A 17764-nucleotide genomic window follows, 5' to 3' on the forward strand; every position below is an offset into this window, starting at 1 on the left:
CAAGTCGCAGTGGTGGGTAGTATAAGGTGCTTTAGTCATTATGGGGTATTGTGATGCAATGAGGATCAAGATCGTCCGTCAGCTACAGGGCCACGAAGAAGCCCTTCATCTACAGGGTCTAGGGATCTATGCTACAGGGCCACCAAGAAGCCCTTCATCCACAGGGTCTAGGGATCTATGCTACAGGGCCACCAAGAAGCCCTTCATCCACAGGGTCTAGGGATCTATGCTACAGGGCCACCAAGAAGCCCTTCATCCACAGGGTCTAGGGATCTATGCTACAGGGCCACCAAGAAGCCCTTCATCCACAGGGTCTAGGGATCTATGCTACAGGGCCACCAAGAAGCCCTTCATCCACAGGGTCTAGGGATATATGCTACAGGGCCACCAAGAAGCCCTTCATCCACAGGGTCTAGGGATCTATGCTACAGGGCCACCAAGAAGCCCTTCATCCACAGGGTTTAGGGATCTATGCTACAGGGCCACCAAGAAGCCCTTCATCCACAGGGTCTAGGGATCTATGCTACAGGGCCACCAAGAAGCCCTTCATCCACAGGGTCTAGGGATCTATGTTACAGGGCCAGCAAGAAGCCCTTCATCCACAGGGTCTAGGGATCTATGCTACAGGGCCACCAAGAAGCCCTTCATCCACAGGGCCTAGGGATCTATGCTACAGGGCCACCAAGAATCCCTTAATCCACAGGGTCTAGGGATCTATGTTACAGGGCCAGCAAGAAGCCCTTCATCCACAGGGTCTAGGGATCTATGCTACAGGGCCACCAAGAAGCCCTTCATCCACAGGGTCTAGGGATCTATGCTACAGGGCCACCAAGAAGCCCTTCATCCACAGGGTCTAGGGATCTATGTTACAGGGCCAGCAAGAAGCCTTTCATCCACAGGGTCTAGGGATCTATGCTACAGGGCCACGAAGAAGCCCTTCATCCACAGGGTCTAGCGATCTATGTTACAGGGCCACCAAGAAGCCCCTCATCCACAGGGTCTAGGGTTCTATGTTACAGGGCCAGCAAGAAGCCCTTCATCCACAGGGTCTAGGGACCTATGCTACAGGGCCACCAAGAAGCCATTCATCCACAGGGTCTCGGGACCTATGCTACAGGGCCATCATGAAGCCATTCATCCACAGGGTCTAGGGATCTATGTTACAGGGCCACCAAGAAGCCCTTCATCCACAGGGTTTAGGGATCTATGTTACAGGGCCAGCAAGAAGCCCTTCATCCACAGGGTCTAGGGATCTACGCTACAGGGCCACGAAGAAGCCCTTCATCCACAGGGTCTAGCGATCTATGTTACAGGGCCACCAAGAAGCCCCTCATCCACAGGGTCTAGGGTTCTATGTTACAGGGCCAGCAAGAAGCCCTTCATCCACAGGGTCTAGGGACCTATGCTACAGGGCCACCAAGAAGCCCTTCATCCACAGGGTCTAGGGATCTATGCTACAGGGCCACCAAGAAGCCCTTCATCCACAGGGTCTAGGGATCTATGCTACAGGGCCACCAAGAAGCCCTTCATCCACAGGTTCTAGGGATCTATGCTACAGGGCCACCAAGAAGCCCTTCATCCACAGGGTCTAGGGATCTATGCTACAGGGCCACCAAGAAGCCCTTCATCCACAGGGTCTAGGGATCTATGCTACAGGGCCACCAAGAAGCCCTTCATCCACAGGGTCTAGGGATCTATGCTACAGGGCCACCAAGAAGCCCTTCATCCACAGGGTCTAGGGATCTATGCTACAGGGCCACCAAGAAGCCCTTCATCCACAGGGTCTAGGGATCTATGCTACAGGGCCACCAAGAAGCCCTTCATCCACAGGGTCTAGGGATATATGCTACAGGGCCACCAAGAAGCCCTTCATCCACAGGGTCTAGGGATCTATGCTACAGGGCCACCAAGAAGCCCTTCATCCACAGGGTTTAGGGATCTATGCTACAGGGCCACCAAGAAGCCCTTCATCCACAGGGTCTAGGGATCTATGCTACAGGGCCACCAAGAAGCCCTTCATCCACAGGGTCTAGGGATCTATGTTACAGGGCCAGCAAGAAGCCCTTCATCCACAGGGTCTAGGGATCTATGCTACAGGGCCACCAAGAAGCCCTTCATCCACAGGGCCTAGGGATCTATGCTACAGGGCCACCAAGAATCCCTTAATCCACAGGGTCTAGGGATCTATGTTACAGGGCCAGCAAGAAGCCCTTCATCCACAGGGTCTAGGGATCTATGCTACAGGGCCACCAAGAAGCCCTTCATCCACAGGGTCTAGGGATCTATGCTACAGGGCCACCAAGAAGCGCTTCATCCACAGGGTCTAGGGATCTATGTTACAGGGCCAGCAAGAAGCCTTTCATCCACAGGGTCTAGGGATCTATGCTACAGGGCCACGAAGAAGCCCTTCATCCACAGGGTCTAGCGATCTATGTTACAGGGCCACCAAGAAGCCCCTCATCCACAGGGTCTAGGGTTCTATGTTACAGGGCCAGCAAGAAGCCCTTCATCCACAGGGTCTAGGGACCTATGCTACAGGGCCACCAAGAAGCCATTCATCCACAGGGTCTCGGGACCTATGCTACAGGGCCATCATGAAGCCATTCATCCACAGGGTCTAGGGATCTATGTTACAGGGCCACCAAGAAGCCCTTCATCCACAGGGTTTAGGGATCTATGTTACAGGGCCAGCAAGAAGCCCTTCATCCACAGGGTCTAGGGATCTACGCTACAGGGCCACGAAGAAGCCCTTCATCCACAGGGTCTAGCGATCTATGTTACAGGGCCACCAAGAAGCCCCTCATCCACAGGGTCTAGGGTTCTATGTTACAGGGCCAGCAAGAAGCCCTTCATCCACAGGGTCTAGGGACCTATGCTACAGGGCCACCAAGAAGCCCTTCATCCACAGGGTCTAGGGATCTATGCTACAGGGCCACCAAGAAGCCATTCATCCACAGGGTCTAGGGACCTATGCTACAGGGCCATCATGAAGCCATTCATCCACAGGGTCTAGGGATCTATGTTACAGGGCCAGCAAGAAGCCCTTCATCCACAGGGTCTAGGGATCTATGTTACAGGGCCAGCAAGAGAAGAGTGCATGTTCAGTTTGACTAACAATCCTTTGCAGGTGTTTGCGTGCCACATCATGCAGTTATTATGGCCATAGTGTTGTGTTGGATAGAGATTTCTGACAAGGTGCAGAATAATCCTGGGAGGTTTGGTTAGTAGTGGATAATGGTTAGAAGGGGAGGAGTATGCAGTGAACGGGGTGAGAGGTGAAATGACAGACGGACCTATCACAGCACCAGACTAGCATCAAGGAACGGTAGAGTCGCATAGCCTGCGTAGCAGTGAGGAAACTGTACTATAACTGGCTGAAGCATAACAAGTCCTCGTACAGCACATACAGCACCTTACAGCACAACTACCACAAAGATAACGGCTTAACGATTGATCATAATCAATCTGAAATCATGTGTACTTTAAGTCACAATCTTTGCTTTCTACAAGTGATCTTGTGACCTGCTTCTATGATGTATAAAACCACGTCGTTTTGCCAAGCATCAGCTGCTTTAGTGGAACAGGTGAGGGGATTGAGGGGTGGGGAGGAGGGAGGGAGGGAATAAATCCTCTTTGCCTGAAATCTGTTAATCAGTTAAACTGTGCATCTTGGCGGCGTGAACTTCAAGCATCCTTGCTAAGTCTGCTATGCAATAGCCATGGAGCACTGTGCAGTCAACCAATACTGGACCACTGTGCAGTCAACCAATACAGGAGCATCCTCAGTCAACCAATACAGGAGCATCTTCAGTCAACCAATACTGGAGCACTGTGCAGTCAACCAATACAGGAGCATCATCAGTCAACCAATACTGGAGCATCTTCAGTCAACCAATACAGGTGCATCTTCAGTCAACCAATACAGGTGCATCTTCAGTCAACCAATACAGGTGCATCTTCAGTCAACCAATACTGGAGCACTGTGCAGTCAACCAATACAGGAGCACCATCAGTCAACCAATACTGGAGCATCTTCAGTCAACCAATACAGGTGCATCTTCAGCCAACCAATACAGGTGCATCTTCAGTCAACCAATACTGGAGCATCTTCAGTCAACCAATACAGGAGCATCTTCAGTCAACCAATAGAGGTGCATCTTCAGCCAACCAATACAGGTGCATCTTCAGTCAACCAATACTGGAGCATCTTCAGTCAACCAATACAGGAGCATCTTCAGTCAACCAATACAGGAGCATCTTCAGTCAACCAATACAGGAGCATCTTCAGTCAACCAATACAGGAGCATCTTCAGTCAACCAATACTGGAGCATCTTCAGTCAACCAATACAGGAGCATCTTCAGTCAACCAATACTGGAGCATCTTCAGTCAACCAATACTGGAGCATCTTCAGTCAACCAATACTGGAGCATCTTCAGTCAACCAATACAGGAGCATCTTCAGTCAACCAATACAGGAGCATCTTCAGTCAACCAATACTGGAGCATCTTCAGTCAACCAATACAGGAGCATCTTCAGTCAACCAATACTGGAGCATCTTCAGTCAACCAATACTGGAGCATCTTCAGTCAACCAATACTGGAGCATCTTCAGTCAACCAATACAGGAGCATCTTCAGTCAACCAATACAGGAGCATCTTCAGTCAACCAATACTGGAGCATCTTCAGTCAACCAATACTGGAGCATCTTCAGTCAACCAATACAGGAGCATCCTCAGTCAACCAATACTGGAGCATCTTCTTTGTGTCGAATGTCTACAAGCTTTTTTATACTGTATATAAAGCGAGAGTAGACTGTAAACTCCATTGGCACAGAGACCCATATATACTGTATATACTGTATGACCTGCAGTTCTTTAGGCTGAAATACAGCACCATTACTAGTGATGTAGTGAACTGCCGTGCCTTAAAGGGGTAGTGTTCAGTAGTTATATATTGTAGTAAACTGCAGTGCCTTAAAGGGGTTGTGTTCAGTAGTTATATATTGTAGTGCCTTAAAGGGGTTGTGTTCAGTAGTTATATAGTGTAGTAAACTGCAGTGCCTTAAAGGGGTTGTGTTCAGTAGTTATATATTGTAGTGCCTTAAAGGGGTTGTGTTCAGTAGTTATATATTGAAGTTCAGTGGTTTGGCTCTCTGTATCCCAGGGGAGGTTGTGCTCCTTGTCTGTGATGGGAGGTGGCTTGCTGTGCTGTTTAGAAAGAGGTATGTATGTCCCTCATCCACCGTGTGCTGGTAGAGACAGACACAGAGATTGGTTGAACCCACCGTGTGCTGGTAGAGAGAGACACAGAGATTGGCTGAACCCACTGTGTGTTGGTAGAGAGAGACACAGAGATTGGCTGAACCCACTGTGTGCTGGTAGAGAGAGACACAGAGATTGCCTGAACCCACTGTGTGTTGGTAGAGAGAGACACAGAGATTGGCTGAACCCACCGTGTGTTGGTAGAGAGAGACACAGAGATTGGCTGAACCCACTGTGTGTTGGTAGAGAGAGACACAGAGATTGGCTGAACCCACCGTGTGTTGGTAGAGAGAGACACAGAGATTGGCTGAACCCACTGTGTGTTGGTAGAGAGAGACACAGAGATTGGCTGAACCCACCGTGTGTTGGTAGAGAGAGACACAGAGATTGGCTGAACCCAGCGTGTGCTGGTAGAGAGAGACACAGAGATTGGTTGAACCCACTGTGTGTTGGTAGAGAGAGACACAGAGATTGGCTGAACCCACCGTGTGCTGGTAGAGAGAGACACAGAGATTGGCTGAACCCAAGGTGCGCGTGTCTCTAGAGCACCCCAGAGCTTACGAAACGCGGTGCTAGCATCGCCATAGTGATTGTGCATATTTACAGTTTTGAATTCCTAGTGACATCTTAGAATTTTAAAGGCAGGAGAAACACATTGCAAAAGGAGCATTGGTTATTATGATGTAATGATGTAATGATGTAATCTTTAAATGTTCAGGCCTGTAAAGCAACTTTGATGTAAACAAAGTAAACAATATTTATGCATCAACAAAATATAACGGAATGTTCTATGTAACTTACTGTATATATTCTCTAAAACGTATATTGTCAAATCACCCCCCCACCCAAAAAAAATCCTAGAATCGTGGAATAAGTCTGCTATTGGAACATGAGCCGTGGGTGATTGGGTCCCTTTTGACGGGTAGAATATGGGACATACCTGTCGTCTTGCATGGGTCTGACATACCCAGCTGACAGGATGTTGAGAGAGAGGATGTTGGGGTCTATGATGGTATCGTCCCCCTCGGGAGAGTTACTTATACGCCCTGGGGAGTCGAGGAAGAGGAGGAGGAGGAAAGGGGAAAAAGAGGAGTAAGACGAGGAGGAGGAAAAGGGGGACGAGAAGGAGGAGGTAGAGGAAGATGAGGAGGAAGAAGAGGGGAAGGAGGAAGATGAAGAAGATGAGGAGGAGGATGAGAAGGAGGAGGAAGATGAGGAGGAGGAGGAAGAACAGGAGGAGGAGGAAGAAGATGAGGAGGAGGATGAGGAGGAAGAAAAAGAGGAGGAGGAGGGGGATGAAGAAGAGGATGAAGATGAGGAAGAGGGGTAGGAGGAGGAGGAGGAAGAAGAAGAGGATGGGGAGGAGGAGGAAGAAGATGAGGAGGAGGAGGAAGAACAGGAGGAGGGAGAAGAGGAGGAGGAGGAGGAGGAGGAGGAGGAGGAGGAGGAGGAAGAAGAAGAAGAAGGAGGAGGGGGATAAAGAAAAAGATGAAGATGATGAAGAGGAGGAGAACTTACATACTGTAAATGTTGGTGTCAAATACATATTCAACACACACACACACACACACACACACACACACACACACACACACACACACACACACACACACACACACACAACCACACACAACCACACACAGAGAGACAGACACTCACAAAGACAGCACACACTCAGGCACATGCACACACACAACAAACAAACACACACCGTCCACTTCAATGTGAGCCTGACTCACCCACAACCAGCTCCTGGACATCTTTCCACACGATGTCTTCACCTGTCTCATGAACGATTGTCACAGTTATTCTCCTCTGAATACCCTTGGGTGGGGGGGGGGGGCATTGAAGAGAAGAAAGGGAGAGAGGTAGATTGAATAAGAGAGAGATAGAATAGTGAATGTACAATTAGAGATAACGGAGACACCAGAACACCAGGACAGAGAGATAACGTCCAGAGAGATAGCGTCCAGGGAGATAACGTCCAGAGAGATAACGTCCAGAGAGATTTAGCATCCAGAGAGATAGCGTCCAGAGATAACGACGTAACAGGAACACGGGACGAACACCAAGAATCAAAGCAACCAAATAAAGGCTGGAACTGGACTGCACTGGACTGGACTGATCTGGACTGAACTAGACTGAATTGGACTGAACTAGACTGAATTGGACTGAACTAGACTGAACTGGACTGAACTAGACTGAACTGGACTGAACTGGACTGAACTAGACTGAACTAGACTGCACTGAACTAGACTGAACTGGACTGAACTGGACTGAACTTAACTGGACTGAACTGGACAGAACTGGACTAAACTACACTGAACTAGACTGAACTGGACTGAACTAGATTAAACTGGACTGAACTGGAATGGACTGAACTGGACTAGACTGAACTGGACGAGACTGAACTGGACTGGACTGAACTCTACTGAACTGGACTAGACTGAACTAGACTGAACTGGACTAGACTGACCTGGACTGGACTTAACTCTACTGAACTGGACTGACTGGACTAGACTGAACTGGACTGAACTAGACTGGACTAGACTGAACTAGACTGATCTAGACTGAACTGAACTAGACTGGACTAGACTGAACTAGACTGAACTGAACTAGACTGGACTAGACTGAACTAGACTGGACTAGACTGAACTGAACTAGACTGGACTAGACTGGACTGAACTAGACTGAAATAGACTAAACTAGACTGAACTGGACTAGACTGGACTAGACTGAACTGGACTAGACTGGACTAGACTGAAATAGACTGGACTAGACTGGACTAGACTGAACTAGACTGAACTGGACTAGACTGAACTAGACTGGACTAGACTGAACTGAACTAGACTGTACTAGCCTGGACTGAACTAGACTGAAATAGACTGAACTAGACTGGACTAGACTGAACTGAACTAGACTGGACTAGACTGAACTAGACTGAACTGGACTGGACTGAACTAGACTGAACTGAACTAGACTGGACTAGACTGAACTAGACTGGACTAGACTGAACTGAACTAGACTGGACTGAACTCTACTGAACTGGACTGGACTGAACTGAACTAGACTGAACTGGACATGACTGGACTAGACTGGACTGAACTAGACTGAACTGAACTAGACTGAACTGGACTAGACTGAACTAGACTGAACTAGACTGAACTGGACTGAACTGGACTGGACTGGACTGGACTAGACTGGACTAGACTCTACTGAACTGAACTAGACTGGACTAAACTGGACTGGACTGAACTAGACTGAACTGGACTAGACTGAACTGGACTAGACTGAACTGGACTAGACTGGACTCTACTGAACTGGACTAGATAGACTGGACTAGACTGACAGAGCTTTTACTATCCACCCTCTGGGAGCATCTGGTTATCAGGAAGATAGAGAAATTATTTTATACACACTGAGTGTACAAATCATTAGGAACACTTTCCTGATGTTCATTTGCACCCCCATCCTTTTGCCCTCAGAACAGTTTCAATTCGTTGGGGCATGGACTCTACAGGGTGTCGAAAGCGTTCCACAGGGATTCCAATGCATCCCACAGTTGTGTCAAGATGGCTGGATGTCCTTTGGGTGGTGGACCGTTCTTGATACACTCAGGAAAACTGTTGAGCGTTAAAATAAACCCAGCAGCGTTGCAGTTCTTGACACACTCAAACCGGTGTGCCTGGCACTTTCTAGCATACCCCGTTCACTTCAGTCTTTTGTCTTGACTATTCACCCTCTGAATGGCACACATACACAATCCATGTCTCAATTGTCTCAATTAATAATACTTCTTTACCCTGTCTCCCATATTATTCTATATTATTCTATATGATTCTATATCATTCTATATTATTCTATATTATTCTATATTCTTCCATATTCTTCTATATTCTTCTATATGAGACTATATGATTCTATATCATTCTATATCATTCTATATTATTCTATATTATTCTATATTCTTCCATATTCTTCTATATTCTTCTATATGAGACTATATGATTCTATATGATTCTATATCATTCTATATTATTCTATATTCTTCCATATTCTTCTATATTCTTCTATATGAGACTATATGATTCTATATCATTCTATATCATTCTATATTATTCTATATTCTTCCATATTCTTCTATATTCTTCTATATGAGACTATATGATTCTATATCATTCTATATCATTCTATATCATTATATCCACCTGCAAATCAGATGAAATCATAACTGTCATTCCACTCCCTAACATGACTCACCTGGTGCAGCATGAACGTCCCATGGCAAGGCATGCCTCCTCTATGGTCTACTCCTGCTGGGACGTAGCTGTAGGGCAGGAACAAAAATTTCACATCGGCCAATAAGTTCTGAATGACATTAAAGTTGTTGCTGATATTGTTGTTCTCGTAACTCTGGTTCTTGCATCGACATTCCACTGTGTTAATATCCATTAAATCAAGACGTTTGTAGTACATAACAGACTTACCATTTCACCCACCTCTCTCTCGTCGCCAAGTCTCGGGGTCTCTGAGTCTCTGAGTCGCTGAGTCTCTGAGTCTCTGAGTCTCTGAGTCGCTGAGTCTCTTGAGTCGCAAAGTCTCTGAGTCGCTGAGTCTCTGAGTCTCTGAATGGCTGAGTCTCTGAATGGCTGAGTCTCTGAATGGCTAAGTCGCTGAGTCTCTGAGTCTCTGAGTGGCTGAGTCTCTGAGTGGCTGAGTCTCTGAGTGGCGGAGTCTCTGAGTCTCTGAGTGGCTGAGTCTCTGAGTCGCTGAGTCTCTGAGTGGCTGAGTCTCTGCATGGCTGAGTCTCTGAATTGCTGAGTCTCTGAGTGGCTGAGTCTCTGAGTGGCTGAGTCTCTGAGTGGCTGAGTCTCTGAGTCTCTGAGTGGCTGAGTCTCTGAGTCGCTGAGTCTCTGAGTCTCTGAGTGGCTGAGTCTCTGAGTCACTGAGTCTCTGCATGTACAGTGCAGTGGAACCCTTTTCAGTCTATTTCTTTTCGAGTGAACCAACCACCAAGGATGTAAACCGGCAAACAGATCAGGCCAGTCGACAGTGGTAGATTATCATTCATAGAACTTGGTTTACAAAAGGTTGTGGTGAGATGGTTTGCTGTAAAGTACAGTGTAATCCTGTGGTGGTGTTCATGGTGACTGATACTCACTCTCCACTGGCCTCCAGCTCACAGATCTCGAAGAACACCATGAGGTCATACTTGCAGTGGCAGGGCCCGGCTGTAGGGCGCATCAGGGCAGTCAGCTTGGTGGCAGGGACTAAAGGGAGGAGGTGAAGGGAGACAAGGTTACCGCCAAGGACACTCACTTTCCAGTAGCAGGGAACATGGAGAACTGTGAGGAGAGAAACGGCTGAAAAAGAGGGGTGATCAGAGAGATGTATGGAGAGAGAAAGGAACCATTCAGTACAGTCCTGTGGAAACGGAATGAGATCACTCAGTCAGGAGGGCCACAAAACCCAGGAAGCAAACAATCATCCCTAAACGTTAGAGAGGATTGCCTCTGGAGATGGAAATTAGTATTGAAGCTAAATCAGGTGCAAATTTGTTGTGCTTGATCCCTGACAAATAAACAAATAAAACATTAAAAAATGTAACAAATTATTTGCATCTATATACAATATTACCCAAGTACAAGAAACATTTTATTACAATGTATATCCCAGGTCCTGAGAAACGTGAACGTAATCATCACATCAGAGGCAGGTTTTATTATCAGACAGGTAATGTCTGACCCTACATCAATGACTCTGAAGACACTAAACCACTTCTATCAATGACTCTGAAGACACTAAACCACTTCTATCAATGACTCTGAAGACTGTATGTTACCCACTTCTATCAATGACTCTGAAGACACTAAACCACTTCTATCAATGACTCTGAAGACACTAAACCACTTCTATCAATGACTCTGAAGACTGTCTGTTACCCAATTCTATCAATGACTCTGAAGACACTAAACCACTTCTATCTATGACTCTGAAGACTGTATGTTACCCACTTCTATCAATGACTCTGAAGACTGTCTGTTACCCACTTCTATCAATTACTCTAATTCATAAAGAGTTATTTATGGAAGCTACTAATGTTAAGAGCACCATAAATCCAGTTGAGGAAGAAATCACCGGAGGAATTGTAGGGGGAAGTCAACCAGACAGGAGGAACTGTAGTGGAAGTCAACCAGACAGGAGAAACTGTAGGGGAAGTCAACCAGACAGGAGGAACTGTAGGGGAAGTCAACCAGACAGTAGACAGGAGGAACTGTAGGGGAAGTCAACCAGACAGGAGGAACTGTAGGGGAAGTCAACCAGACAGGAGGAACTGTAGGGGAAGTCAACCAGACAGTAGACAGGAGGAACTGTAGGGGAAGTCAACCAGCCAGGAGGAACTGTAGGGGAAGTCAACCAGACAGTAGACAGGAGAAACTGTAGGGGAAGTCAACCAGACAGTAGACAGGAGGAACTGTAGGGGAAGTCAGCCAGACAGGAGGAACTGTAGGGGAAGTCAACCAGACAGGAGGAACTGTAGGGGAAGTCAACCAGACAGTAGACAGGAGGAACTGTAGGGGAAGTCAACCAGACAGTAGAGAGCCAAGCCTGTGGAAAATCCCTGAAACACAACCTATTTTTAAATACTATTTTGTAAATCCGTCTGTCACCGTGTAAAATCAGGTTACTTTCTTTAAACTGAACTCAGTTGATAAGAGAAGCAATACATTGGGCTATTCACCCAGTCTACACTGTTATCTCCATCTCAATTGCAAAGTTGGAGATAGGTGTTTTGTATTCCTGATTTACAATATATCATCTTGACCACCAAGTTATATAAAAAAATTATATAAATTGAGCTCAAGATTAGTTTCAGAGACTCTCATTGGCCCAGGCATACAGACAGTAACCAACCCGGTTTCTGGGCTCTGATAACTGAGCATATAGAGAAGGGTGGGGCTGGCAGACTGGGTGGTTCCTCCCCCTCCAGGAGAAAGGAGGCGGCCAATCCGGCGGCGGACAGGGCGTGGCCTGACAGAGAGTCCACCAGTGCCCCATTGAACACCTCTGGGAGCAGGTAGCGAATCAGCTTCAGGGTCTTCTCCAGGTCGGGGGGGGGGGGGTGGCATCGTCTGCTGCTTCACAGTCACAGTGTACAGTAATACGTCCCCAACAACATGACATTACATAGAGTTTCAGAACACCAGTAGCCAAGGCAGCAGTCTATTGAGTTATCATTCCACTCCTTGTCATGAAGCACAGTGACAAGGAGTGGAAGAATGTTACCTCAAAAAAGACTTGATTTCACCAGGCTAGTACATCAGCAAAAACAGAACACCAGTATGAAGGCAATTTAACAGACATGAGGTGTAGGCAGTAACTGTACACAGGCCGTACAATGGCATGATAGATACACATTGTGTACAGAACGCAGCCTCACGTTTAACACACTAAATAACAACATTCATATCCTGATGTAGACAGAGGTGTAATTGTTCACTAGAAAGGCACGCAAGAGTAACAAGATGATGCTGCTTACCTGGTTTGGACAGGGGCATGACTGGAGGGAACTGCCTTCTGTTGTGACGCAGGGGGCTGGAGAGAGAGAGAGATACAGAGAGAGATAGATACAGAGAGAGAGAGAGAGATACAGAGAGAGAGAGAGAGAGAGAGAGAGAGATACAGAGAGAGAGAGAGAGATACAGAGAGAGAGAGAGATACAGAGAGAGAGATACAGAGAGAGAGAGATACAGAGAGAGAGAGCGAGATACAGAGAGAGAGAGAGATACAGAGAGAGAGAGATACAGAGAGAGAGAGAGAGAGAGAGAGATACAGAGAGAGAGAGATAGAGAGAGAGATACAGAGAGAGAGATACAGAGAGAGAGAGAGATACAGAGATACAGAGAGAGATACAGAGAGAGAGACAGAGAGAGAGACAGAGATACAGAGAGAGATACAGAGAGAGAGAGAGAGAGAGAGAGAGAGAGAGAGAGAGAGAGAGAGAGAGAGAGAGAGAGAGAGAGAGAGAGAGATAGATAGATAGATAGATAGATAGATAGATAGATAGATAGATAGATAGATAGATAGATAGATAGATAGATAGATAGATAGATAGATAGATAGATAGATAGATAGATAGATAGATAGATAGATAGATAGATAGATAGATAGATAGATAGATAGATAGATAGATAGATAGATAGATAGATAGATAGATAGATAGATAGATAGATAGATAGATAGATAGATAGATAGATAGATAGATAGATAGATAGATAGATAGATAGATAGATAGATAGACAGACAAGTGTCAACCAGTAAGTCCTAGAATACTATATTCAGTACAAGTACATTAAGTCCTAAAAGAGTATGTTACTACCATGTGAAAAGAATACGTGCATTACAAAAAGGAGAATGAAGATTTGTCCTTCCGGTAACATGTGTTACCTGATGAGGTCCTTGCAGACAGGCTGTTTCTGGTAGTGACCAAACACCTCAAACACCACAGGCTGGGTCTTGATGTAGTCCACAAAGGATTTGGTGACCTCTACAGCAATCTGTTGAACCAATTAAAGACATACTAGCATATCAAACCACCATAACACGCTTGTGTTTATTTGTATTTTTTTAGTGGGTAGATCAGATTTAATATTGCAGATAGACTGTGGCTTCCATTAATGGATTTGTCTGCATCATTTCCACTCCCCCAAATATATTTTGTGTATATATATATTTCCCTTTGTTATTTTCCCTAAACACTACCACCCCTCCCCAAATTGAAGTAAACTAGCAGACAACAACACTTAGGCTTCTACTTCCAGCTTATACATAATACAGTATATATATAATATTTGTTTATTAGTTTATAATAATAAAATAATTATTATATAATATTAGTTTATTAGTTTATAATATAATCATAATATAAATATTATATAATATAAGTTTATTAGTTTATAATATAATAATAATATAATTAGTATATAATATTAGTTTATTAGTTTATAATATAATAATAACATAATTATTATTTAATATTTGTTTATTAGTTTATAAAATAATAATATAATGATTATTGAATATTTGTTTATTAGTTTATAATATAATTATAATATTATTATATAATATTAGTTTATTAGTTTATAATATAATTATAATATAAGTATTATATAATATTTGTTTATTCATTTATAATATAATAATAATAATATAATTATTATATAATATTTGTTTATTAGTTTATAATATAATAATAATATAATTATTATATAATATTTGTTTATTAGTTTATAATATAATTATAATATAAGTATTATATAATATTTGTTTATTCATTTATAATATAATAATAATAATATAATAATTATATAATATTAGTTTATTAGTTTATAATATAATAATAATATAATTATTATATAATATTAGTTTATTAGTTTATAAAATAATAATATAATGATTATTGAATATTTGTTTATTAGTTTATAATATAATTATAATATTATTATATAATATTTGTTTATTCATTTATAATATAATAATACAATTATTATTATTTAATATTTGTTTTATTTGTGCTGTCTTTTCTGGTTAATAATAAACTAATATTATATAATAATTACATTGTCTTTTCTGGTTAATCAGTGTAGAGGAAGGGATATATGATTATATGGTTATATGAGCTGCATTCCGCCATAGGCAAACAAGAAAACGCTCACCCAGAGGCGGCACCCCTAGTGGCCGGGGACTTTAATGCAGGGAAACTTAAATCAGTTTACCAAATTTCTATCAGCATGCTAAATGTGCAACCAGAGGGAAAAAAACTAATTTAACCGTCACTGCACACACAGAGACGCATACAAAGCTCTCCCTCGCCCTCCATTTGGCAAATCTGACCATAATTCTATCCTCCTGACTGACTGCTTACACGCAAAAATTATAGTGGGAAGTACCAGTGACTCGGTCAGATGACGCAGATGCTAAGCTACAGGACTGCATTGCTAGCACAGACTGAAATATGTTCCGGGATTCCTCCAATGGCATTGAGGAGTACACCACATCAGTCACTGGTTTCATCAGTAAGTGCATCGATAAAGTCGTCCCTACAGTGACCGTACATACATACCCTAACCAGAAGCCATGGATTACAGGCAACATCCTCACTGAGCTAAAGGCAAGAGCTGCCGCTTTCAGGGAGGGGGACTTTAACCCGGGAGCTTATAAGAAATCCCGCTATGCCCTCAGACGAACCATCAAACAGGCAAAGCGTCAATGCAGGACTCAGATCGAATCCTTCTACACCGGCTCTGATGCTCGTCGGATGTGGCAGGGCTTGCAAACCATTACACGCTACAAAGGGAAGCACAGCCGAGAGCTGCCCAGTGACAAGGGCCTACCAGATGAGCTAAACTACTTCTATGTTCGCTTCGAGGCAAATAACACTGAAACATGCATGAGAGATGCAGCTGTTCCGGATACTGTGTGATTACGCTCTCCGCAGCCGATGTGAGTAAGACGTTTAAACAGGTCAACATTCACAAGGCCGCTGGGCAAGATGAATTACCAGGACGTGTACTGTGAGCATGTTCTGACCAACTGGCAAGTGTCTTCACTGACATTTTCAAACTCTCCCTGTCTGAGTCTGTAATACCAACATGTTTTAAGCAAACCACCATAGTGCCTGTGCCCAAGAACACTAAGGTAACCTGCCTAAATGACTATCGACCCGTAGCACTCACGTCTGGAGCCGTGAAGTGCTTTGAAAGGTTGGTCATGGCTCACATCAACACCATTATCCCAGAAACCCTAGAACCACCCCAATTTGCCTACCGCCCCAACAGATCCACAGATGATGCAATCTCTATTCCATTCCACACTGCCGTTTCCCACCTGGACAAAAGGAACACCTATGTGAGAATGCTGTTCATTGACTACATCTCAGCATTCAACACCATAGTGCCCTCAGAGCTCATCACTAAGCTAAAGACCTTGGGACTAAACACCTCCCTCTACAACTGGATCCTGGACTTCCTGATGGGCCGCCCCCAGGTGGTAAGGGTAGGTAACAACACGTCCGCTATGCTGATCCTCAACACAGGGACCCCTCAGGGGTGCGTGCTCAGACCCCTCCTGTTCTCCCTGTTCATTCGTGACTGCACGGCCAGGCATGACTCCAACACCATCATTAAGTTTGCCAATGACACAACAGTGGTAGGCCTGTTCACCGACAAAGACGAGACAGCCTATAGGGAGGAGGTCAGAGACCTGGCTGTGTGGTGCCAGGACAACAACCTCTCCCTCAACGTGATCAAGGCAAAGGAGATGATTGTGGACTACAGGAAAAGGAGGACAGAGCACGCCCCCATTCTCATCGATGCGGCTGCAGTGGAGCAGGTTGAGAGCTTCAAGTTCCTTGGTGTCCACATCCCCAATAAACTAACATGGTCCAAGCACACCAAGACAGTCGTGAAGAGGGCACAACAAACCCTATTCAACCTCGGGAGACTGAAAAGATTTGGCATGGGTCCTCAGATCCTGAAAAGGTTCTACAGCTGCACCATCGACAGCTTCCTGACTGGTTGCATCACTGCCTGGTATGGTAAATGCTCGGCCTCCGACCGCAAGGCAGTACAGAGGGTACTGCGAACTGCCCAGTACTTTACTGGGGACAAGCTTCCTGCCATCCAGGACCCCTATACCAGGCAGTGTCAGAGAAAGGCCCTATAAATTGTCAAAGACTTCAGCCACCCTAGCCATAGACTGTTCTCTCTGGTACCGCACGGCAGGCGGTACCGGAGAGCCAAGTCTAGGTCCAAGAGGCTTCTAAACAGCTTCTTCTCCCAAGCCATAAGACTCCTGAACACCTAATCAAATGGCTACCCTATCCACAGGGATTCTGGCCCATGTTGACTCCAATGCTTCAATGATGCCCCAATGATGTCCTTTGGGTGGTGGACCATTCTTGATACACACAGGAAACTGTTGAGCGTGAAAAACCCAGCAGCGTTGCAGTTCTTGACACAGATCAGTGCGCCTGCCACTGACTACTCCCATTCACCCTCTGAATGGCGCACACACAATCCATGTCTCAACTGTCTCACGGCTTAAAAATCCTTCTTTAACCTGTCTCCTCCCTTCCTCTACACTGATTGAAGTGGATTTAACAAGCGATCCTAGCTTTCACCTGGATTCCCATGGTCAGTCTATGTCATGGAAATTGCAGGTGTTCATACATTTTTGGCCCCTCAGTGTACTACCCTCACTTGTCCAAGGAAAAGTATGTTTTTGTCTTCACATGGATGTTGGAATATGTTATGAGAGTATACAAAAGACCCCTCCTATGGAGAAATGATTGATTCATGGGCTGCTCAGATCACAGAACAATGTCAGCGTTGAATGGGCCGATGAATCGACCATTGGAACCTTTTCCTCAACTGAGCCAGCTCTGCTGACAAGAAGCCTCACGTCTTCCTGGTTCCAGGACTATAAACTAAACATGTGAAC

General features: G+C 45.0%; 1 protein-coding gene across 8 annotated transcripts in view; it reads right to left on the minus strand.

Moving 5' to 3' along the window:
• Positions 1 to 17764, minus strand: part of kif1aa (kinesin family member 1Aa) — a 177457-nt gene that overhangs the window by 38621 nt on the left and 121072 nt on the right. For all 8 annotated transcript variants that reach the window (XM_031838199.1, XM_031838198.1, XM_031838196.1 and 5 more), the window contains 6 exons: positions 13712 to 13821; positions 12804 to 12859; positions 10425 to 10533; positions 9524 to 9590; positions 7003 to 7087; positions 6204 to 6309 (listed from right to left, as the gene is read on the minus strand). In XM_031838199.1, the coding sequence (XP_031694059.1) occupies positions 6204 to 6309; positions 7003 to 7087; positions 9524 to 9590; positions 10425 to 10533; positions 12804 to 12859; positions 13712 to 13821 (533 nt within the window). The remainder of the gene's footprint in view (positions 1 to 6203; positions 6310 to 7002; positions 7088 to 9523; positions 9591 to 10424; positions 10534 to 12803; positions 12860 to 13711; positions 13822 to 17764) is intronic.

The sequence above is a fragment of the Oncorhynchus kisutch genome, linkage group LG13 (assembly GCF_002021735.2).
Source record: "Oncorhynchus kisutch isolate 150728-3 linkage group LG13, Okis_V2, whole genome shotgun sequence".
NCBI lineage: Eukaryota > Metazoa > Chordata > Actinopteri > Salmoniformes > Salmonidae > Oncorhynchus > Oncorhynchus kisutch.